The sequence below is a fragment of the Zootoca vivipara genome, chromosome 3 (genome assembly GCF_963506605.1).
Source record: "Zootoca vivipara chromosome 3, rZooViv1.1, whole genome shotgun sequence".
Classification (NCBI taxonomy): domain Eukaryota; kingdom Metazoa; phylum Chordata; class Lepidosauria; order Squamata; family Lacertidae; genus Zootoca; species Zootoca vivipara.
In genome coordinates this window covers 71,334,831-71,358,603 of record NC_083278.1, presented here as the reverse complement: position 1 = coordinate 71,358,603, position 23,773 = coordinate 71,334,831, and the positions used below count along the sequence as shown (strand labels likewise).

The window sequence follows — 23,773 nt, the reverse complement described above, 5'->3', positions numbered from 1 at the left end:
GAAACATCCATGTCCCAGACCCTACCAGTTTCAGAGCTTCAAAGGGCTGCTGCTCAGCCATGAGATAAAATTCCAGAAGGGTTGTCATATAATCGGTTTCAACAAAGCCGCCGAAGCGTTTTGTTACCTCAAAGCTTTCAAAAAATAGTTTTGAGGTACACAGGACTCTTCATATTTCAGTCATGAGTGTAGGCTTTCGTTTGCAGGAAGAAATGACAACTTTCAGGGGGGAAACTGCTTTATCTCAAGTCAGACCATTGGGCCCCTCTAGCTCTGTAGGGACTACAATGATGGGCAGCAATTTTCCAGGGATATTTCTGCAGCCCTTTCTGGTGATGGCAGGAACGGAACTTGGGAGTCTTTTGCATCCAAAGCATGTGCTCTACCAAGCAGCAATAAAGTCCTCCTCCGACTGAGAGTTTGAAATTCATTTTGAACAATGAATGCCTATTCTGGCCTTCTAAAGCTGGTTCTCTCGAAAACATTGTTTTGTATAGGAAGAAGAAAAAGATCGGCCTTTTAAACCACTTGTGCTTGCATCAAGTGAAACATGCTGCCTTGGCTCTTGGTGGGCTTCCATACAAGCATTCCTAAAGAAGCCCAAGCCCACATTGTTTCCCTTGGAAAGCGATACTTTGCTTGCCTGCATCTGCTAAACATGGCCCACAACTCTTCCCCGCATTTCTGGCTCTGCTGAAATTCATGAACTTCAACTTACTATTTAACAACATGTTAAAAATACATTTCTTCTTTCTACTGCTTCCAGCACTGTTGCTCCATTGAAGTTAATCATGTGAAAATGGTCTGAGGGGACTGTTTCTGGGAAATAATGGCAATGTTTCTGAGGTTATATTTCTTTTTCTTACAGGGATCCTGGCAGGTCTGATTTTTCTTTCCTTTACTACCAGACAGCAAGTGATTGCATTTTCTCATATATATGCCACATTTTGCTACCCAAAGTGCTTGGTAATCTTATTTTATCATTTACAGGCCACTTTTTTCCTACTCAGATTGCTTTACAATCTTGTAGCTTCTTGCATTAACCCTGTGAGGTTCGCGAATGTTGTTTTAATTTCACAGTAGGGGACTGAAGTTGAGAGATGGCGACTGGCCCTAGGCCATACAGAGTCCATAAGTAAGCTGAGATTTTTACTAATGTCCAAGCATAGACTTGCATTGCCACAGCACAAGGGTCTGACATTCATATATGTGCTGGGAGGGCCTCACGTTATTACATTATTGCAATATCAAGATGTAATCACAGCTGCCACTTTTCCATTTGAAGTAAGAGGGAAATCAATGAAAATGGTGGTAATTAATGAAGGAGATCAACGAAAAGAATGATGCTGCAATCAGAATCCACAGTTGGGCAATAAGAATGCAATTTACATTGTACCAAAGTCAGCAACAATTTTCCCATTGTTTTTAATGGAACGTGATTGTTAACCTCAGTCTTCACCTCTTACCAATCAAGGCATTGTTAGTGCAATCAAAATTATATACACACATATTACACACACACTTTTATGTTGCATTTCAACGTTTTTCAAAAGTATGGACTGCAAGGTTAAGATTTAGTTTAGGGTGAAAAACTGAATGCACCAATTAAATTTGGAATCATCATATTTTGAATGTGTATTGAATTGTTATGATGCTGTTTTGTAGTAGATTGTTTTGTCTATATTGTGTGATGTTACTGTCACTTTAACTGTGCAATTCTATGTATGTAGGATAGCTGTGGGACATGGGTCGTGCTGTGGTCTAAACCACAGAGCCTAGGGCTTGCCAATCAGAAGGTTGGCGGTTTGAATCCCCGCGACGGGGTGAGCTCCTGTTGCTCGGTCCCAGCTCCTGCCAACCTAGCAGTTCGAAAGCACGTCAAAGTGCAAGTAAATAGGTACTGCTCTGGTGGGAAGGTAAATGGCGTTTCCACGCGCTGCTCTGGTTTGCCAGAAGTGGCTTAGTCATGCTGGCCACATGACATGGAAGCTGTCTGTGGACAAACGTCGGCTCCCTCGGCCAATAAAGCGTGATGAGCGCCGCAACCCCAGAGTTGTCCACGACTGGACTTAATGGTCAGGGGTCCCTTTACCTTTACCTATGTAGGATAGCAGCATAAGAATGCCTCTTGACATTTTATTGTAAGGCAATTAAATTGGCAGTTGTATGAACATTATAGTTGTTTAACATGATTGCTTCTCAATATAGCATGCTACACATGGGTTCTCATAAATGTGTGTCATATGATCTGCCATACTATTCACAATCTTATCTCCCCTTCCCCACTCTGTTCCCTAGGAAACAGGACAAGGAATAAATGCCAACGATCATCTCCCTCCAAAATCCCTTACCTAGTTGATGTACCAGGTATGGGGCGTCCTGTATCGACAAGAACACACCAGCAGTAACCCGTGGAAGGGTGACATTGCACGGGCTTGTAAAGGCCACCACTGGCACACTCTGGAATGAACACATTGTCTTTCTGAGGTTGTTTAGCTTCTTCTAATGCTGACTGAAGTTCTTGGTCACATGATGCCGCTGCTGGAAAGAAAAGAGCAATAAAGCTATGGAATCATCTATAGACTGATCAAGTAGCTGGTAGATTAGCCAAGCAGCCAAAGTATAATAGAGTTTGGAGGTATGGCACCTGTCACATGAACCTCCACTGGCAGTTTGATAAGGTGAGCTCAGTCAAAAGTCTTCCTTCATTTATTTAAAATATTTGCACACCGCCTTTCATTAAAACAATTGCAAGGCATTTCACAATAATGCAATTACGCTTCAGGTAACAAGCTCCACTATCCCGGAGGTAGATGCTCCTGGTAGTGAACTTTGCCCCAGGAGGCGAGTGGAAGTTGCATGCTGGTAGCAAGCAGCAGGAGGCCCCATTAGCAAAACTGAGTCTTGGGTTAAGAATGGTTTCGGGTTAAGAACAGACCTCCGGAACGGATTAAGTTCGTAACCGGAGGTACCACTGTAAATGTGATTCTGCACAAGTCTGCTTAGAAATATGCCCTGCCTAGTTCAATAGGACTTACTCCCAGTTAAGTGGGTATAGGCTTGCAACCTAAAGGCCTTTCCAGTTGTGGCTCACCACCTGCAGAACACTCTCCCCAGTGAGGTCTGCCTGGAAACTTCACGGACATCTTTTTGGCCCCGGGTAAAATATGTTTCCCTTCCCCAGCCCTCTGATGGGCTGAGTTGGTTACATTGTATTGTTAATGGGCTGCCAAAGCTTTATGTCGCTGTTGCAAAGGGTTCTTTTGAATTATAAAGAGTTTAATGCTTTATTTGCTGCCTTCCCTTCCTTTGGGAGGAAGAGCAGGATATACATTAAATAAATAAATGGGACTTTTCTCCTTTCTTTTTCTTTTATGGTAGAATGCAATTCTCTTCTTGTTTTAAAATGTAAGTCGCTTGGAGAACTTCTTAGGTAGCAAGTGACCAATGTCATCATAATCATAATCATAATAATGCAGAAAATTACAAGGGCACCTGTACCCACCTTTAACATATCCAACTGCTATACACATATTTCCTCTCAGTTGTCTAATCCCAGCAACAAGCACACAACAAACATTACCAATAACATCCCTTTGCTGATAATTCTCCTTTTTGCATTAATATAATGAGCCACGAATGGACAATTTGAAAAGGCTACTTTCCAGAGCTTTAATTAAGCTTTGACATTCAATGCAGTCGCTCCACAGAAACCCAGTAACAAACACCAGTGACTAAAAAATAAACAAAAACAAAACCAAGTCCTGCAAAGTGAGATATGTCACCCACTGTGAAGTAATGTACTTTAAGCAAGTTCAGCATTTAAGAAAAATAAAAATTCCCTTTAGGCTTCTTAGGAGAAAGTGGTGGTTAAATTTGGTTCACAAATATCACAAAACTGTAGTTCTTCACTGTGACCCTTCCATTTCAAGTAATTTCGGCTTAGCATACTAAACTTCCCAAGCTTGACTTAAAGCAAATGCTCAACTATGCAAAGTAAGAAAATGGTTGGTGTATATCTCAGAAGACAGATATTCTTAAAGGATGGTTAGTTCTAAGATTTGACTCACAAACAGCCTTACTTCCAGGGAAGGCTGGTCCATTAGCATCAATGGGGCACTGCCCCACCAACCTCATCCTGTTCTACCTGCTTTCCTTCTTATAACCAGTTGAGGGCATGGCTGTCAGCTTCCCCTTCCTTAGTCTCACTGCTGCCTTGCTAGAACTCAGAGGAGGATGGGGACACAACTATAATTAGTTGGCTTCACACATCAATGGTCCTTGCTATATTTTTCCTTGGTCATCCCACCTTCTGCCCTACCAGGCCCAGTGGGAATCAGCTGCCACTGGCTACTTGGGTTCCATTGCCCCCCGAGAGTTCGCACATGCTGCAGGCAGCAGGGAGCGTACAAGCTGCAGCAGGCAGAATTCTTCTGTCAGGTTCCAAACAATGTCTTCAGGTTTCACCAGCCATGAAAGGTTGGTTCATAAGACTTGGCTTTTAGCAATGATGGTGAAATATATTGCATTTGTGCATATACACCAGAGGTGGGAACAGGCCGAGGGGACAAATATGGACTCCAAACCTCTCTCTCTGGCTCTCAGAACTCTCCTGTCACCAGCCGAGGTTTGTACCATGAAAGTTTTTTTGCCTGCTTCACACCCTCCTTGAATGTTTTTGCTCAGTTGGATATGTCCTCTGATAGGCCCTCTTGCTTGCCTGGATAGAGAGGGATGCATAAGTGGGTGTAGAAACTAGCCTACAGTATACAGGTCACGTTTACATTCTTTGTGTTGCCCATTTTTGGCCTCTGGCTTTGCCCACCACTGGCATGTTGCCCAGAAGGGAATATAACCCTCTGGCTGAAAAGGGTTGATTACCCCTGGTGTACATAATGGAAAGTGACATTAAAAACCTTCCCATAAATCTTTGTTCTCCATATATTTGTAAGGCATTATAAAATAGAGATTACACCCCCATCATTCTGCCCGGACACTGAGGTCCAGTGCTGAGGGCCTTCTGGCGGTTCCCTCGTTGCAAGAAGCCAAGTTACAGGGAAACCAGGCAGAGGGCCTTCTCGGTAGTCCTGCCCACCCTGTGGAATGCCCTCCCATCAGATGTCAAAGAGAAAAACAACTACCAGATTTTTAGAAGACATCTGAAGGCAGCCTTGTTTAGGGAGGCTTTTAATGTTTAATAGATTATTGTATTTTATTTTTCTGTTGGAGGCCGCCCAGAGTGGCTGGGGAAACCCAGCCAGATGGGCAGGGTATAAATAATAAATTGTTGTTGTTGTTGTTGTTGTTGTTGTTGTTGTTGTTGTTATTATTACAAGCTTGAGTCCCTTTTGCTGCTCTCCTAAAAAGGCTATGGATTGGATTCTAAAGTATATGTTGATTTATGTACAAAGTTCAAAGTACATAACTGCAAAAATGCACACAAAAGTTAAGATTTCCTATTCTTCCTTCTCCTGTACCCCCTAAAGTCTCTCTGGGGGGTGTCAAGAAACCGGTTCCCTTGAATGGTGTAGGATGGAGTCACAAGGGGTCATATGAACAGAGAATTGACTGAAATTGCATGTACCTCTTTATTGGAAATAATTTCATTTCAAGCCTGGATGGATACTGTACTTTCTTATGTTGACTATTGTGAATCAAAACATGAGAATCAGAGAACCAGGAGCTTTTATGTGTTTTAACTTGTAGAGAATGCTTAATGTACAGCTGCTTGTTGGAAATTTAGCACTCTTGGAATTTAGGTACATTCTTGTGGCCTAACAAAATTCTCAGGGCTAGCCTACCTTCATTTGCATATGCCTTCTAGCTCAGCTGAGTAAAAGAAGCTGCATCTAGCAGATGCAATCATTTAGCTCTGCGGTTTCCTATGGGACTATCATGCTGTTTATAGGAGTTGGCCTTTTGGAAGTGCATTTTGAAGCAAATGCACACTAGAAACGGAATACTCCAAACACATGTTTACTTCTGGTTCATCAGGAATGCAATCACAATCTTATCTTCCTGTAACATCTCGCCATATCTATATTTAGCACAGTTTTGAATTAGGTTAAATTAAAAAACAAAACAAAAAACAGACTCAGTATAAACTTCTTCTATACCGTGTCATCAGAAATTTGCCACTTAAGCCACAATCATTGAAAGTAAATTAGATTAACTTTTACCAGAGCTACGCAACCTGCTCACACAACTCTGGGAATGTTAAAGTCTCTCTTTTCTTTTCCACTTGTCTGTCACCCTTAATTTCAGCAGATTTTTTTTAAAAAGAAAAGTGACTTTATTGAAGTAAGCATTAGAAAACTGTATTTTTTTCATGAGAGCACCTGCCTTTATGAAAGGTTCTTCATCTAGATTAAAGTTCACCACAGCATTTCTTAAGTCCTCTCCATGAACTGTCACTGTATTTATAAAACATGATTAACATTAAATGAATGAATATATTAGTATGGTTTATTCTTTTACAGGTTTGGTTCTACTATTTTGTATGTACCATTTTGTACACACACACACACACACACAGAGAGAGAGAGAGAGAGAGAGAGAGAGAGAGAGAGAGAGAGAGAGAGAGAGCAAAATGTAATGTAAGTGAACACTCACCAGGGCTCAGTCCCCAGAAACTCTTTTCAGTTTTCGACTTGGTTTTAGAATATGCGAGTTACAGAAGCTAACACCACTGAGCACTCACAGAGTGCCTTTCCCCTGTGCCCAGAAAGCACAGATTTTCTAAAATAGGTCCCTTTCTAAAAAGACCTATTTTAGACTATATGGAAAGTGTTACCGAAAGTACAAGTGTAAAGAATAATGCCCGCCTCCTTCCCTCAATATACTCCAGACTGTGGACCTTTTGAGTTGAGTTTTCCTCGTGAAACCCTGTAAAGAAAAACTTTGCAAAGAAAACCCTGTAAAGAAAATCTAAAGCAGAAAAAAGTACAGTATTAAGATTATCAGTGTGTATAATTGTTGAGCTGTCTTAACGTGGTTACGTTAATAACTTACCCTGTCTGGTTTGGTTTATTTTTTAATTGATATTTTCAAAAAAGTTTAATGAGCTAAAGTCATAAAACAGAGCAGCTAAAACGGTAACATCCTCAGCCAATATAAAATCAAACCAATATGATATAAACTGACCCAGCAACTGGGCCAGTACTAAAACTCCACAATGGCCTGTGCATGTGTATTGCATTTATGTGTTTATTTTTATATCTCTTTTGCTGGCGATGAAAGCTGGCTCAGAAATTCTGGCAGCAGCCCTATCTCAAAGAGGAGGACATTCCATAAATGGGATGCCAGTGCAGAGAATGAATATATAAATACACACACATCTATATTATCTATTTCTATGTAATAGTAAATGAATCGCAGCTGCACAGACTTACAATTTCAAATTTATGAAAGAACAGCACTCTCTCCATTGATAATATGTTTCATTTTCAAGTGTTATTAGAGCTTAAAAGATGGATTATTTATTTATTTATTTATTTTGCACGGTCTCTATATGCTGTTAAAAATGTGGCTGTCCTTGCAGTGTTACTCATACTTACCCAAGAGAAAGCCTGAATGAACATAGTTGGACTTACTTCTGCCTAAAGGTGCACCGAATTCTTAGAGGACAATTGTTTGAAACAAATATTACCCGAACTTAAACCCTCACAGAAGCTTTGGCATTGACAGAATTGGCTTTGTTTTCTAAAGCATGCCACATCAAGCAACTGCTGAAGCAAGCCTTGTATTTACTAAGAATGCATGAAAATCACCATCTATTGATGCTGACAACATCTACTGATATTTAACACCAAGCAGGAAATATAAATGAGAAAATGAGTTTCCCTTTAGAAGCCACACTGTCCAGACAAGGAACGTGACTTTGTGTGGAACTTGTCATTGTGTTGTTGGCCATAAGGATGACCATAACTGATGGTTAGGAAATCGACTTCCGAAGATCTTTCCTTTAAAGTAGATCTATACAGAAGTTATAGGGACCCAGGTGGCGCTGTGGTTAAACTACTGAGCCTAGGGCTTGCCGATCAGAAGGTTGGCGGTTCGAATCCCTGTGAGCTCCCGTTGCTTGGTCCCAGCTCCTGCCAACCTAGCAGTTCGAAAGCACGTCAAAATGCAAGTAGATAAATGCAAGTAGATAAACGTCGTTTCCATGTGCTGCTCTGGTTTGCCAGAAGTTGCTTTGTCATGCTGGCCACATGACCTGGAAGCTATACGCCGGCTCCCTCAGCCAATAATGCGCGCAACCCCAGAGTCGGTCACGACTGGACCTAATGGTCAGGGGTCCCTTTACCTTTACCTTTATACAGAAGTTAATATACAGTGGTACCTCGGGTTACAAACACCTTGGGTTACAAACACTTCGGGTTACAGATTCTGCTAACCCGGGAGTAGTACCTCAGGTTAAGAACTTCGCCCCGGGATGAGAACAGAAATCGCACGGCAGCAGTGGGAGGCCCTATTAGCTAAAGTGCTACCTCAGGTGAAGAATGGCTTCAGGTGAAGAACAGACCTCCGGAACGAACTAAGTTCGTAACCAGAGGTACCACTGTACATTCACTGCTTTATCATTCAGGCTTCCAGTTGCATAGACAAGCCTCCACATGTTCAACCCAAAACACATAGATCCCATCTCCAGACTTTCCAACCAATACGGAAAGATCTAGGGGTGGAGCTGGTGGGAATGATAAAGTGTGGTGGGGCAGTGTATGCATTTGTGTGCTGTCCCCCCCCCCCAATCTCGCATTCTTGGAACACATGAAGGGTAACTTCTGTACAGTGTTGGGTAGAGGATTGTCAATCAGCTGCTTGTGATTAAAATTGAGCTGAATTCTGTGGTAGAAGTGAATGCAAATATTTGGGGTTTCTCTTGATCATTTCAATTGGTCATTCTGACCGAGTAACTATTTAGATTTATGGCCACAAGGTTGAGAAATCTGGCCTTAGTTACTTTACACAGAAGTGCCAAGAAGCATCAACTGCAGTGGGCTCTGCTGTAACACTTCCGTCACTCTGCACAACTAACGTTTCTGGTACAGCTCAATATTATTTTCAGATGCCTTGCAGATGAGACGCTTTCAATTCTAGAAGACGGCATTCTGCATAAAACTAATCTAACCAGAAGTTACAAGTGCCTTCTGCATAACTCTTCTGGACAAGCAGCTGTTCACAGAGTTAGACTCTTGCAATTTTTTAAAAATATATTATTTAATTAAAAAAAACATTTTAAGAATTCAGACTTTTAAAAAAATCTGCTTGAATGTTCCATTTTCAAGGATTATACATGATATGTTTCAAGTCCAAAGTCCACGTTTTTCCATGTTTAAATTGATTTTAGATATATAACTAATAAGCAAGTTGTTATTGAAGTGAGGGCATGTCAGAAGGAAAATGAATTGCTATCTGTTTATATATATATTAGTAAAACTTTGTATCAATGTAACTGCGTAATTATGGTGCTGGAGGAGACTCTTGAGAGTCCCATGGACTGCAAGAAGATCAAACCTATCCATTCTTAAGGAAATCAGCCCTGAGTGCTCCCTGGAAGGACAGATCGTGAAGCTGAGGCTCCAATACTTTGGCCACCTCATGAGAAGAGAAGAATCCTTGGAAAAGACCCTGATGTTGGGAAAGATTGAGGGCACTAGGAGAAGGGGACGACAGAGGACAAGATGGTTGGACAGTGTTCTCGAAGCTACGAACATGAGTTTGACCAAACTACGGGAGGCAGTGCAAGACAGGAGTGCCTGGCGTGCTATGGTCCATGGGGTCACGAAGAGTCGGACACGACTAAACGACTAAACAACAACAACAACAACAACTGCGTAATGTTTTGTTTAACTTTTCTGTTGTTCTATTTTTGTACACAGCTTATAGTGATATTTTTATATATTTAGTGGTATAGAAATCAAATAATCAAAGGAAGTAGTGATGTCCACCAGCTTGGATGGCTTTAAAAGGAAATTGGACAAATGCATCACAGATAAGGCTACCAGCGGCTGCTAGTGTCAGAAGCAGTAACTCTCTGAATAACTGTTGATGGGAATCCCAAATGGGGAGGGAGTGCTTGTTGTGTTCATGTCCTGCTTATGGGCTTCCCAGAGACTTCTGGTGGGCTGATGTGAGAACAGGTGGTTTGGCCTGACCTCGCGGGGCTCCTCTTATGTTCTTAATGGTGTGGTGATACTGTAGAGCAGCAATGTCCAACCAGGCGACCGCGATCGACAGGTAGATCGGCAGAGCTCTCCAGGTCGATTGCAGGAGTTAAAGAAGAGATCGCCCGGTTTCTCCTGAGCGATCATGATGCGCCCCGCCCCAGGCCCTATATCCCAGGCCCTATACCCCAGTGCTGTTAAATGTTTTATCCCCTTCATCTGCAGCAGAGTGGGCGAAGAAGGGAGGGGTGCGAACTGTTGAGTGAGTGATTTAATGCAACCCTCCCCAAAACAGCTCAACAATTCTGGTCTCCTTCCCTTAAAAAAGCGCAACAACTATGGGCAATGACAATGGGTAGATCACTGCCAGTTTTATTATACTGGGAGTAGATCGAAGTCTCTATAGAGCTGGACGTGCCTGCTGTAGAGCATATCCACACTATACATTTCAAGCTCTTAGACCACTTTAAACAATCATGGGTTCCTTGCAAAGAATCCTGGGAGCTGTAGTTTGCTAAGGGTGCTGAGAGTTGTTAGGGAACTCCTTCCCATCAAGACGTTAAGGTGGCTTCACTTGTGGGCCTAGAGTGGTGGTCTAACATAATATAAATGAAATGGTGACCTCCATTATCAAAAGAAGTTTCTTCTGAGTCATGGTCAGGGGTGTAGCAAGTGGGGGCAATGGGGGCGGGGCACCCTGGGTTCCACTCTGGGGAGGGTGACACTTGGTGCCCCCCCCCACGAGCAAGCAGCCAGCCGCCGCCCGGTAAAAGCCTCGCTCGGCAGCTAGCTGCTCACTCACTCGCTCAGTGCACGCTCTGCTTCTCCCTGCTGGGGCAAAGGCAAGGGGCAGGCCAGGGAGGGGCGTCAGCGGCGGCCACTGATGTCCCTCCCTGGCCTGCCCCTTGCCCAGGAACAAGTAAAGCGCGTGCCGAGCCGGTGAGAGAGCAAGCTTTAAAGCGAGGGTTTTTAAAAAACCTCATTCCATGGCTTGCTCGCGGCTTGCCGGTGGCACCGCTCTGTGACCCTAATGCCGGGATCCTCCGCTTGCGGTTTCGCTCGTGGAGGATCCCGGGCGGCAGCATCCCCATACAGCACTGAGGCAGTTTGCTGGTAGCTCCGCTGTGTAGCTCGCATGTGCGAAGCTGCTGCCTATGGCACATGCATCGGGCGCGGCAACATCACACATGTGTGCTGCGTGGCGGTGCCCCGCCCCCGGGTGCACACCCATGGTGCTGCCCCGGGTGCTGGAACGCCTTCGTCTGCCCCTGGTCACGGTGGCTTTTGTTGGTGGCACTATTTATCAAGTCAGTTTTCAGCCTTTTCTTCAGGCTCAGGAAAAAAAAATGATTTCAGCCTTAGTTTGAAAGAACAAGTCAGTGCACCACCCTTCTGCTGGCCCTCTCTGCATAGGGATTTATTTACCCAAATCACACAGAATTGTCTTTCCTAAAGAAGCAGGGAAATTAATTTCAAAAAGCTGAAACCTCAACTGAAATGGGTGGCTGGTTCTGGCATCATACCCGGATCCAGAAATAAGGATGCTCCAGGAAGGCAAATGAGCCAATAAGAATACCATAGGATTATTTCCTTACAGCGCCAGCAATTTTTTTAAAAAATATACTTCCATGAAGTTTACTTTTCATATGTTTATAGTCAGCTCCAGTGGCTCAGCTTTTATTTTGGCTCCCGCAGCAAAGGCAGGCCCAGGGCTTGGCTCTGCCATAGGCCTGCGAGCAAAACAAGGGCGACATGAATGAAAAACACATCTCTACCCCACCTTTCCCTGGAACCATTGTGGGGAAAGAAAGAAACATTCTCCTACACTTTGGGCAATGTTCCACATAATCTATCAATTAAAAAGAACCCAACCCTCACACTTCCTCTTGAAGCAAGGAAAGTCTTTGTGGTGGCAGTGACTTTGGCCCGAATCCTGTGATGACATATACGGATGCAACTACTCTGAAAGGAATGTACCCCTATGACCAACAACATCCTTAAGCTTGAAAACTGTGTACCAGTATTTTCATATGTCCAAGGGGGCCCATGTCTCCCAGCCGCCTTCCCTTCCCTTGGAGCTCTCCCTCCGCTATGACATCTCTTTTTGTGTGTGCATTCATTTTTATTTCTGTTCAGGATGGCATCAGGGCGGTTACAGGCAATCATGCTTTCAATACTGCACCTGTAAAAGGCTTAGAGACGGCTTCATTTCCAATCGGTACATACCTTGTAATTTGCTGCTGCATTGCCGTCCTGTAACTTTCTATATAGCACAAATGCTCTGGAGTTTGTTCTCTTGTTCTGCTTTGGTGGCTCTGCGGAGCAAAAGTGCCCCTCCAGGTGGCAATAATGTGGTCCATCACTCTCACCTCAACAAGCCTTCCTCTTCCAACAGTCTCTCAAACAACTGAAGCCTCTTACAGCTAGCCTTGCCAGCAGGATCCCTGGTTCATTATATTATGGAGTTGTCTATTATATGGTGGAGGGTGGCAAGCTGGCTGGGAATTTTGGAATTCTCCAGCCTACTGCCTTTCTTGACCACTGGTTGATTGAGTGGTATCTTCATTATATACCACTTTCATATAAAACAAAGCATTCTTAAGACATTACAATTCAAAAAGAAACAATAAACTAAGCTGAAAACACTTCCCCCTTCTCTAGGAGCCTCCCCATCTAAAGGATGAAGCACCTTCCTCATTTTAGCATCTCCACAACATTTCTCAAACCAAAGCACTGTTCAGACTATCCTGGGGTGGTGGGGAGAATCATCTTTGCTCATGGCCATTGGCCCCACCCCTATCCCATGGGTTGAAAGTCTAAAAGAGCCTATGTTCTGTATATGAGTTGGATTTCTCTGGTTAACAACAACAACAACAACAACAACCATTTATACCCTACCCATCTGGCTGGGTTTCCCCAGCCACTCTGGGCAGCTCCCAACAGAATGTTAAAAATGCGACAAAACATCAAACATTAAAAACTTCCCTAAACAGGGGTGCCTTCATATGTCTTCTAAAGTCAGAGAGTTGCTTATTTCCTTGACATCTGATGGGAGGGTGTTCCACAGGGCGGGCACCACTACCGAGAAGACCCTCTGCCTGGTTCCCTGTAACCTCACTTCTCGCAATGAGGGAACTGCCAGAAGGCCCTCAGAGCTGGACCTTAGTGTCCGGGTTGAAAGATGGGGGAGGAGACGCTCCTTCAGGTATACTGGGCTGAGGCCATTTAGGGCTTTAAAGGTCAGCACCAACACTTTGAATTGTGCTCAGTAAATTCTAATCCAATGCACTTTGTAGCCTAGGCTATTTTAAACCTCACAAACACACAGGTGCCCATTAGTGGAAATGACCCCAATTTCCCTGCACACATCTGAACTGGACTTCTGTCTTCATTTACACTTTAGGGATGGGGGGAAGCTTCCAAAGTTGCAATCCAACTTCAACAGAAGGGGATGGAGAATAGTTCGCCCATATGCTGGTGCTTAATGTCTCTCTCCTCCCAGACACCGTCATTCTTTTTCTAGCCCCTGAGCAAGGAGGAGCTACTCTTCAGTTTCAGCAGAAGTAACATGACATGGTGCTTTGCCACAAGCCAACCCTCAATACTTAGGACATTAAGCTCAGGGTCCAGCTCACTATACAGGAACCATCTCCTTTTCCTGCAAGGCTTTTGTGCTCCAGCTCTGTGCTCCAAGGTGTGGCTGTGAACTGGGTGTGGAAAGAGACAAGTACTGTATTGTAGTCACCAATCTCATGCTTCTTCACTAACTTCCAGCAGCTTTACTGAATTGACTGGGAGTCATGCTCACAAACTTCAGGCAGCCCACGGAACAAGGTTTGGCCATCCTCTGTTATAGATAAACAACATTTATTTATCTTGCAGGATCTGGCTTCATTTAAATCTTAGATTATTTCTATCTTTACTTATTTCACTCCAACTGCAGCTAGGCAAAACAAAGGGTTGTTGCTGTTGTTTGTAAAATCCCATTATACAAAGTATATCTGCTTCCCTTTACGCTCACAGTCCAAGTATCTGATACAATTCCATTATCTAACTTGGAAGCAACACAGACAATTGTGCATGTTTTTCTGGCCACAAAAACAACTTATACTAACGGAAAGCACGCTGAATAAATAAACACTAATTGATCCATTGTGCTGGATGCTCTGACATGTATTATAACAAACGTGTTTTCCTAGGCCTTTTTCTTTTTGCAATACATTTTAGCGTATTTGCTACAAATATTTGTTGATTCTGGCCCTCACCTTGTCTTGCTGTTAGTCTCACACCACATGTCTAAAGTCATTTGTGACAAGGAGGAAAAATCCTGGGGCCTATGTTTTGGCAAGATGGTTCAAACAAAACAGATTCTAAATGTTTAATTTCTTCAGACAAGCCGTGTCGCAAGAAACAGTGATGCTGGCATTCAGTCACCTAATAAGGCAATATTTTTTTATTACAGTTTACATTAATTCAGCCCTGATGCTCTGCCTAGACATTTCTTTTCCTCCCTTTTTTGTTATTTGAGCAGATGGAAGGTTCTCCCCGTTATTTGGAAGAAGAAAAACGGAACATAGTGAACAAAGTCTTTAGGGATTTTATGTTTTAATATTTAGAATTCAGATCAGAATGACTAGTTACTAATAATCTGCAGTATATTTTAACAGTGCAAGCACTCAGAATCAATCAGAGATGAGAGAAGTTGTTCAATAGCTGGCTACAATCTCGGCTTCTTGGGAAAACAGCATGATGGTCAAATTAGCTTGCATATTATTATTTTATTATAGATGATAACCTCACAGTAAATGTAGCCTACCCCTGAATATATTCTCAACAGAATCCTAATTTAATGCTAGACTCTAGAGCATATTCTTTGCATGCAGAATGTCCCCGGTTCAATCCTTGGCATTGCTCCAGGAAGGCAATCCATAGCTCAGTTGGTATTAGCCTTCTTTCCTATTGAAAAATAAGGCCCCAGCTCAGAGAAGGAGTTGTGCTTTAATTCCAAAGGAAAAGCAGTGATACAAGTTACCCAACTAGTATCTGAAGTGATACAAGTTACCCAACTAGTATCAACAGGTATCTGAAGAAGTGTGCATGCACACGAAAGCTCATACCAAAATAAAAACTTAGTTGGTCTTTAAGGTGCTACTGAATGAATTTTTTTATTTTACTTCGATCCAGACCAACACGGCTACCTACCTGTAACCAACTATGGGTGGTAAGAGTAAGCTTACTCAGAGCAGACCCACTGAAATTAATAATCATGACTAAGATAGTTTCATTAATTTAAGTTGAAGTGCTCTGAGTAAAACTGCTGGTAAAGCTTAGTGATGTTACCACAATCAAGTGGTATACAAATTTTGTTAAATAAATAAAGCTGGCAAGAACAGTGATTGTCAGTTTTCTTACTCTACATGGATCCCTTTCATGTTGACTTGTTTATCAAGGAACTCGTACGTAACTGCCACAAAATTGTTGCATGGGAAAGGTTGCTGATGATGGAGAAGTTGTATATGCAGGCAACTTGTCTGCCATTACTCATCTTTTCATAAAAGAGCCTCTGAGAAGCTTCCAAGGAACCCCAGTACTCTTCAGCTGACAGTTTGAAATTGACACCGGACTTTTAATAGTTCTTCGAAAAGAGTACTATGTTTGGTAGGAGCAGATCGCTCCTCCCATCTTGGGACCTTGGTTGTCAAACCCCTTGCAAGTCAAACATTTCGGCTCCCAAACACCGCAAACCCGGAAGTGAGTGTTCCGGTTTGCGAATGTTCTTTGGAACCCTAACACCCGAGGCGGCTTCCACGGCTTCCAATTGAGTGCAGGAAGCTCCTGCAGCCAATCGGAAGCCGCACCTTGGTTTTCAAACATTTTCAGAAGTCAAACAGACTTCCCGAATGGATTCCATTCGAGAACCAAGGTATGACTGTAGTTAAAACAGAGAAAAATGAAATTAGTGCTTACAGTACTGCCTCCTGGCAATTCTTGGGAATCCAAGTTCAAATAATACCATGAGGGCACCACTATCATTTCTATCATAGGGACATAGGAAGCTTCCTTATGGAGAGCCAGATCATTGGTCAATCTCTATCAGTATTTCCTGCATCAGTATTCCCCTCCAGTGCTGCAGACAAGAATCTTTCCCAGCCCTACCTGGAGATGCCAAGGATCAAACCTGGGACCTTCTGCATGCAAAGTGGAGTCATAGTCCTTTTCTGAATCACATGCCTCTCCTAAACCACATGACTTTTTTGAGATAGCTTTCAGGAAATAATTATCAGGAGAAAGCTGCTAGCAGTGTAAGAAAACCCAGAATGAGTCAACCTCTTGAAATCTGCACTGTCCCCTTTAAGACTCCCTGGTGGGTTGCTTTATTAAACGATTTATTTAAAGGCCATAAACAAAGTGATATGTGATTACTTTAATGGGCATCATTCATCCCTGTTAACTTTCAAACAAACAGGCGCGAGTTATTCAACAAGTGAGTATTGACGCTGCTGCTTCCCTACCGCATGGCACACAGAGCCAGTTTTGTGTCTTGAAACTCATTCATGCAACTAACTTGCTCCCAGCGCAATCCTATACATGCCAACTTAGAAGCCATATTTAGGTCAATGGGATTTGCTTCATTATCCAGCTTTGCCAGCAACCAGTTGAGATAGCTCTACAATGGAGCGCATTTATTTCAAAACCTTATACACTGCCTATTTTATTTAAGTAATTTTATATTTTAGGTATTTAAGAAAATTTATATTCCATCTTCACACACACACCCCACACTCCCCACCAAAGGAGCCCAGGGCAACAAACAACAAGGGCTAAAACAATTTTTAAAAAACCTTTAAAATAATTCACGTACAGGTGCAGACTGGGAAAGATCTCGACTTAAAAGGTTTGTTGAAAGAGGAAGGTCTTAGTAGGCACTGAAATGCAACAAGGATGGTGTCTACCTAATATATAAGGTGAGGGGATTTGCACTGGTAGAGTCAATCTGGTGCTTCTTCCATTACATTTACATTGTGTTGACCTCCCTGACACTCCCTCTCTCCTGACTGATAAGCATCAGTGACTCAGCTGCTGGAAGGTTATGTGAGTTTTTTCACCCCACCAGTTCTGAAAGACCTGCATTGGCTCCCAGTACGTTTCTGAGCACAATTCCAAGTGTTGGTGATGACCTTTAAAGACCTAAACAGCCTCGGCCCAGTATACCTGAAGGAGTGGCTCCACTCCATCGTTCAACCACTAAGGTCCAGCTCTGAGGGCCTTCTGGTGGTTCCCTCCCTGCGAGGGAAGCAGGCAGAGGACCTTCTCAGTTGTGGTGCCCGCCCTGTGGTGCTCTCCCATCAGATGTCAAAGAAACAAATGACTATCTGACTTTTAGAAGACATCTGAAGGCACCCCTGTTTAGGGAAGTTTTCATATTTGATGTTTTATCATGTTTTTAATATTCTGTTGGGAGCCGCCCAGAGTGGCTAGGTAAACCCAGCCAGATGGGCAGGGTATGTATGTATGTATGTATGTATGTATGTATGTATGTATGTATGTATAAATAAAATTATTATTATTATTATTATTATTATTATTATTATTATTATTATTATTATGCTGTCTACCACTGAGGAGAAACATACAGAAGAAAGCAATCCTCAGATCATGTTATTTAGGAATTTGAAGGTCAGCAAGAGTATCTTGAACTGAGCTCAGAAATAAACTAGCAGACAGAGTAAATCACATAAAGCTGGTTTGATGGGGACAAAATGCCTCGCACCTGTCAGCATCCTGACTGCCATATTTCCCACTATTTGCAGCAGTGGAACAGTTTTCAAGACCTGCCCCACGGGCAGCACAGCACAGTAGTCTAAACTGGACGTCAAAGGGGCATGGATGGCTGTGGCAAGTTCAGACTTTGTCACGAAGGGCTGCAGTTGATGACTTAGACCGAAAGCTTCACCCAACTTATCTCAGAGCAAGTAACCATTGAATTCAATAGGGTTTACTTCTAAGCAGACATGGTTAAGATTGCGCCAGCAGTTAGGTGTGTTTTATTCAAGCAAACCATGTAAGTTTTATGCAGGTACAATGTTATCTTCCAAATGAGAGAGCTCATCACTAAGATACATGATGTAAAAATGCAATCATATCTAAATAAATCCATGTAAATAAATTCATTTGCCATTCCTGTACTTCCAACTGTCGAAATGCAAGCCTCAGATTTATGATGCTTTCCTGGTTGCTCTTAATAAAGTATGGAGGACAAGCAGATCCTACGTATGAAAATAAAAAATGACTGGAGTTTCACTCTGGAGTTGCAGAGAAGTCATATAACGTAATTAAAAATACTTCAGTGAAGATTGCTATCTTTTTTGGCATTAAATTAACATATGCTATAAAATAAAATGACCAGCCTTGCAAAAAGGGAAAAGCCGGCCAATGTTTCCACAGTAGAGGTTCCATAAAATAGTGGAACATCCTGAACACAAATGATATCTCTTAGATGTTAAACAGAGCACTTTTAAAAAATGTTTTAGGGTGGGAGGGTCTTTAACCCTGGTGGGAGGCAAAGGCTAGAGATGCTGGAAGCCAGAGCTTATAAGTATTTCAAACTAATATGTAAAATTAAAGGATAAATGAAAACGCTCGTAAAATGGGATTTTTGAAGATAGGGCAAATACCGCCATACATATATTCCAGCAGACTGGCTGCGTAAAGAAGCAATATATACAAGTTGCTCCAGGGAGGTCTGAGGAGGCTTATCTCCCCTTAGAAAAGGCAAGGAGAGGAAAACATAAAGAACAAAGAATTCATTTTACCAGTTCCGGCATTCAAAGAACAAAACAAACAAGAGCAACCCACAAACTGAACCACTGCCTACCTGGCCAAGAAAAAGTCATAGACAGAAGATGCCATCCCATACATATCTTCCACTTTTTAAATGGGAACACCCTATACATTTCTTCTCAGGAGTAAGCCCCGCTGCGTTCAATGGGACTTACTCCCAGGTAACTGGGTATCTTTGACTGCGATCCTACTGTTAGGTACTGAGCTGAATCCGAGTATATTTCACCTACACATCTGGAAGTAAGTCTGACTGAACACAATGAGACCGGGGAAGGAAGTGAAGAGGTGGAGAATCTGCTGCTTCCAAACCCCTGTCACCTCTTCTCCCTCCACACACACTCACACACACTGTTGTCTCCCTGGCAGTTCTCTCGTTGGTTTCACAAAGGGAATGGTTTCAGGGCCTCACACTGACTACTACTGTGATTTTCCAGTGCTGGTGGCAAATCTGTGACTTCTCTGATATTTCTGAATAAAAATACATGAGCCTTCAAAATTGGATGTCTATGATGTTTGATGTGGATACTTGAACAAGTTTCCCATGTCCTGTATGAAACAATAGCATGTCTTTGCTCTATTAGAGACAAGAGAAAAGGCTGCAATTGTAAAAAACAACTGAGTATTTTCTTGCCCTCAGAAACACCTCAAGAACCTTTCCTCATTATCTTAACAACTCGGTGAGGTACAGTTACACCTTTAACTAGTAGGGGACAGAGACTGGACTACCATGAGAAAAGTTAGTGAAGGGAGAACACACTTGTCTCTAACTCTCCTCCATACCCCGGGACAGCAACAAAAATGTTGGCTTCCGGGCTGGCTGGGTAGCTTTCTTTTTGCCTCATTGCAGAGTTTTTATGAGGGAAAAGAAAAGTGCTTTTCAACAAAGGTCTTCAAGGGTGCTGTGAGATGAGGGTCACATCCACACCATGCATTTAAAGGACGCAGCTTCCCCCAAAGAATCCTGGGAATGGTAGTTTATCCCTCACAAAGGTGCAATTCCCAGCATCCTAAACAAACTACAGTTCCCATGATTCTTTGTTCCTTTAAATAGATGACATGGATGTGACCAAAACTGCATATACAGCCAAACCACTGTGCTTTTTGCACTCCCTCTTTTCAAGGGAATGTATTCACAGTGCCCTTGAAGAAGTCCTCTGTCAAAACATGTTGGGTCCAGTGACAAATGTTAAAGTGCAGGAGCTCATCATGACAGATTCCACAGCCACGCCCCCAAGGGGAGTCCAAAAATGCAGACAGCTAAGCTGCTCTGTTAAGTCTAATAAATTACTTCCTGATGCACCTGAGAGTTTCTTTCTTTTTCCTCCTGCATTTGTGATCTCCAGACATTTCTTCCAGATTATTGATGGCCTTTTCACTTCTCCTCACCCCTCAAATGTCTTAATGTCTTTACACTGAGAAAGCACTAGCAAACACTTATGCCAGCAATAGGATTGGAACAGCCCTCCACCCTGGCTGGATCAAGTACATCTATTATGCCCCAGATAGGAACTGAGACATTCCCACCAGATCCTAGGAACTGCGCTGCTCTATACAACAATTAATAGGATTGGACTGTTAGGCTGGATTTTATAGCCCACAAAGTGCTACACTGGGGTGAATACCGATTGCAATTTTGTTTCCGTTTGTGGTCTCTTGCATTTGCACACGTGAGACTCTTGAATAAGTAAAGTTGGTTCCAAACACAATAACTCCTTTGCTTTGGCCCTAACTAATCTCCAGTGCAATAAAAATGAAATAAATACCACTTAAAATGAAGCATTTCTAGGCTTTGTTTCATTTTGTTTTACTCTCTCGAGAATGCTGTGTTCCCTTGCATATCAGTCAGAAAAATAACAATCTAAATTTCCAATACACCAATTACATGTTGTCTAAACAGTCCTTTTGTATTCTCTTTCTGACTCTCTGTGCCAAGAAAGGGGGAATAGAGAAAGATGGCAGTAGAGGATATTCCAGAATGGAGGGATGCTCCACACCATCACCATCTTAAGCGATGTGCTGCAGCAATGGAAGTTCTATGCTCACAAGAGGGCTAGATAAATCTGCCCATTTTACTTTCTCTCAGTTTTCCCAAGTTATCCTAACGCCATGCATTTTTGTCTTTCTTTTTCACTTTACAGGGAGTTTCACCTACTACATGTACTTCTGCATGCAATTTTTGAATAGAGAATTGCACCACAAAGGTGAGTGAGGTGCAAATTATGGGGTACAGTTGATTTTTTTGTGTGTGTGCAAATTGGGAAAGGGGGTGTAAAAATGTGAACCCAACTGAATTTCTCCCCTAGTTTTTTTTTTTGGGGGGGGGGGTAAACTTTCAGGTGTGCAGCCCAAGCTGGGTGTGTTTAGCCAATGAGAAGCTAATCACTTGGCTACAGCTGCCTCCACAGTTGCTCTGCAGGTCTCAATGGTAAGGGCATAGTGTATTTCCAACCCGCTCAAGGGCAACATCCTTTTCCTGCTTCTGTGCACCCATCACAATACCTTTTCACTGCTAGATACTAGATGCTTTTCACTAGAGATACTTGTGACATTCTTCAGAAGCGGGATCATATACAGTCTTCGGTGGCTCAGCAATGCCTGCCTCAAATGATTTCTCTTCAAATCAAAACCAAACCTGCAGAAGAATTCCTGGCTTCCTCAACCCACCTCCGTACGCATACTTAACAAAGGACTGTACTCTATTTCTTCAGCTTTCATAGAAGAATCCTTTATTTGAAAGCATCTTCTGTTTGAAGAGCTGCCCAGTCCAAGTCTGGGTTTAAAGAACCCCAATAAGAGAGAGCATTTTGTACATTTGTACATCTTTCATAGAAGAATCCTTTATTTGAAGGCATCTTCTGTTTGAAGAGCTGCCCAGTTTAAAGAACCCTAATTGCGTGGTTTGTGCAGTGACTCAGCTAAGCAAGGTAAGCTGGATCCGAAGGGTCCGAGCGACGAGACGAAGCAGCTGGGAAAACGAAGTGGCTGGGGGTCAGGAAAGAGAGACTGAATCCCAGCCGCACGCTCGATTAAATTAGCGAGCCACGCCCCCTTGGAGCGTCCTAATTGGACACGCCAAGGGAGCGCCACGGTCTGGGAGCCAGCCAATGGGCTGGGAGAATGGCAGCCATTCTCCCAGCACGTGCTCGGGCTCATGGCCCGCCCACAATCTCACCTCCTTCTACGTCAGAAGTGACTTAAGAGAAAGCATCAGCTGTGAAGCTTCCCATCAACACCTTTACAGCAGACTGAGCAGGCATATGGGACACATGGTCACAGTCTATTCTAGTATGGTGAGATATATTGCATTTCAATTTAAATTATGATAATTTTATGCAAATGTTATGCAAATCTGTACTCTATTTCCCCCTTTGGTTCGGTGATGAATTTCCCTGGGGGGGGGGCACACAGGTAAGTGGCCACCTGTCTGATAACAAATATGAGCACCAATCCCTGTGGTAACCTGTACACCAAAAGAACACATTCATGTCCTTCACCAAGTGCTAAAGAAGAAGGAAAGCTACAAAAATGATATCCTGGTTAACTTGAAAGGATTATAAGGGGGAGGGGGTAATATCTAAGTATGAAACTGAGCTAAGACTCTGCTTTAATTTTAGCTTTATTAACTGCATCAAAATAATTATGCTCTATCATCTTACCAGAATTTTTATTGGTCTTATTCTGCCGGCTCTTTACTTGCTCGGTCCATAATGTAGGGTAACGAGAAGCTATATCTAGAAAATTAAGAACAAAATGAGATCATTATAATGGAAAATAGAAGCGATGACAGACTAGATTTAATGCAATAAAATATTAAGTAACCTAATAAACACAGCAAGGCTGATTTCTTATTGAGAAGCAAGTTTAGAAAAGGTTGACTAGTGATATTTAAGAGGAGATGAAATGCATGTTATGAATAGAAATCAAGTCCATATTAAATGACACTGTAAATTAAAGATTTAATGGGATAGTCAGTGCAGTTCATATTCTTCAGTCATAAACCCTGCTGTGCTTATGAGGTGCATCACAGTTCTTTATTGAGCTATGTGATCCTAGTGAGCTTTGGAAACCAACAAAAATTCTTGTATCACCTTAAAGGAAAGGCTAGAAGTGTATGTATTGTAGCATAAGCTTTCACTGATGGCAAGTGAAGAGAAGAAAAGCCTTGTTGGATCAGGCCAAAGGCCCATCTAGTCCAGCACCCTGTTCTCGCAGTAGCCAAAAACAGCCAGGACCCAAGTTCAACAACACTCTCCCTACTTGGATGCCCAGAGACTGAGGCACATTGCCTTTTGACAGTGGAGGAAGAACACAACCACTGTGCCTAGTGGCTGCTGATAGCCCAGTTCTCCATGAAAGATTCCACACTTCACTGCATGCAGAAAGTTACTTTCATCAAACATGTAAAAGGGCTATGTTAGAACACATCTATACCACCAGGTGCCGTAGAAAAGCACTAGGCATATCAAGAGATCCAACGCACCCTGGTCACCATTTCTTTCAGCTCCTGCCATCGGGACGGAGATATAGAACTATGCAGGCAAGAACGAGCCGTCTCAGGAACAGTTTCTCCTCTGATTTTGGCCTTAAATGGAAAGCCTGGACTTTGAAGTCATCTTATTTTACTTGTTATTTGTATTATATTTACTGTTTTTAATTAGGTTTTGTAATTTTGGATTATGCGGAATGCTTTATCTGAGTGGATGTAGCAACCGAGTAATTTCCGTTGTTCCCGCAAGGGGACAATGACAATAAAGATATCTAAAAAT

General features: G+C 42.6%; 1 protein-coding gene across 1 annotated transcript in view; it reads right to left on the bottom strand.

Annotated features, from left to right (window-relative positions):
• Positions 1 to 23,773, bottom strand: part of SMOC2 (SPARC related modular calcium binding 2) — a 148,695-nt gene that overhangs the window by 43,641 nt on the left and 81,281 nt on the right. Inside the window, exons 7-8 of the mRNA XM_035108528.2 lie at positions 22,664 to 22,738; positions 2,352 to 2,541 (exon numbers count right to left, since the gene is read on the bottom strand). Of these exons, the coding sequence (XP_034964419.1) occupies positions 2,352 to 2,541; positions 22,664 to 22,738 (265 nt within the window). The remainder of the gene's footprint in view (positions 1 to 2,351; positions 2,542 to 22,663; positions 22,739 to 23,773) is intronic.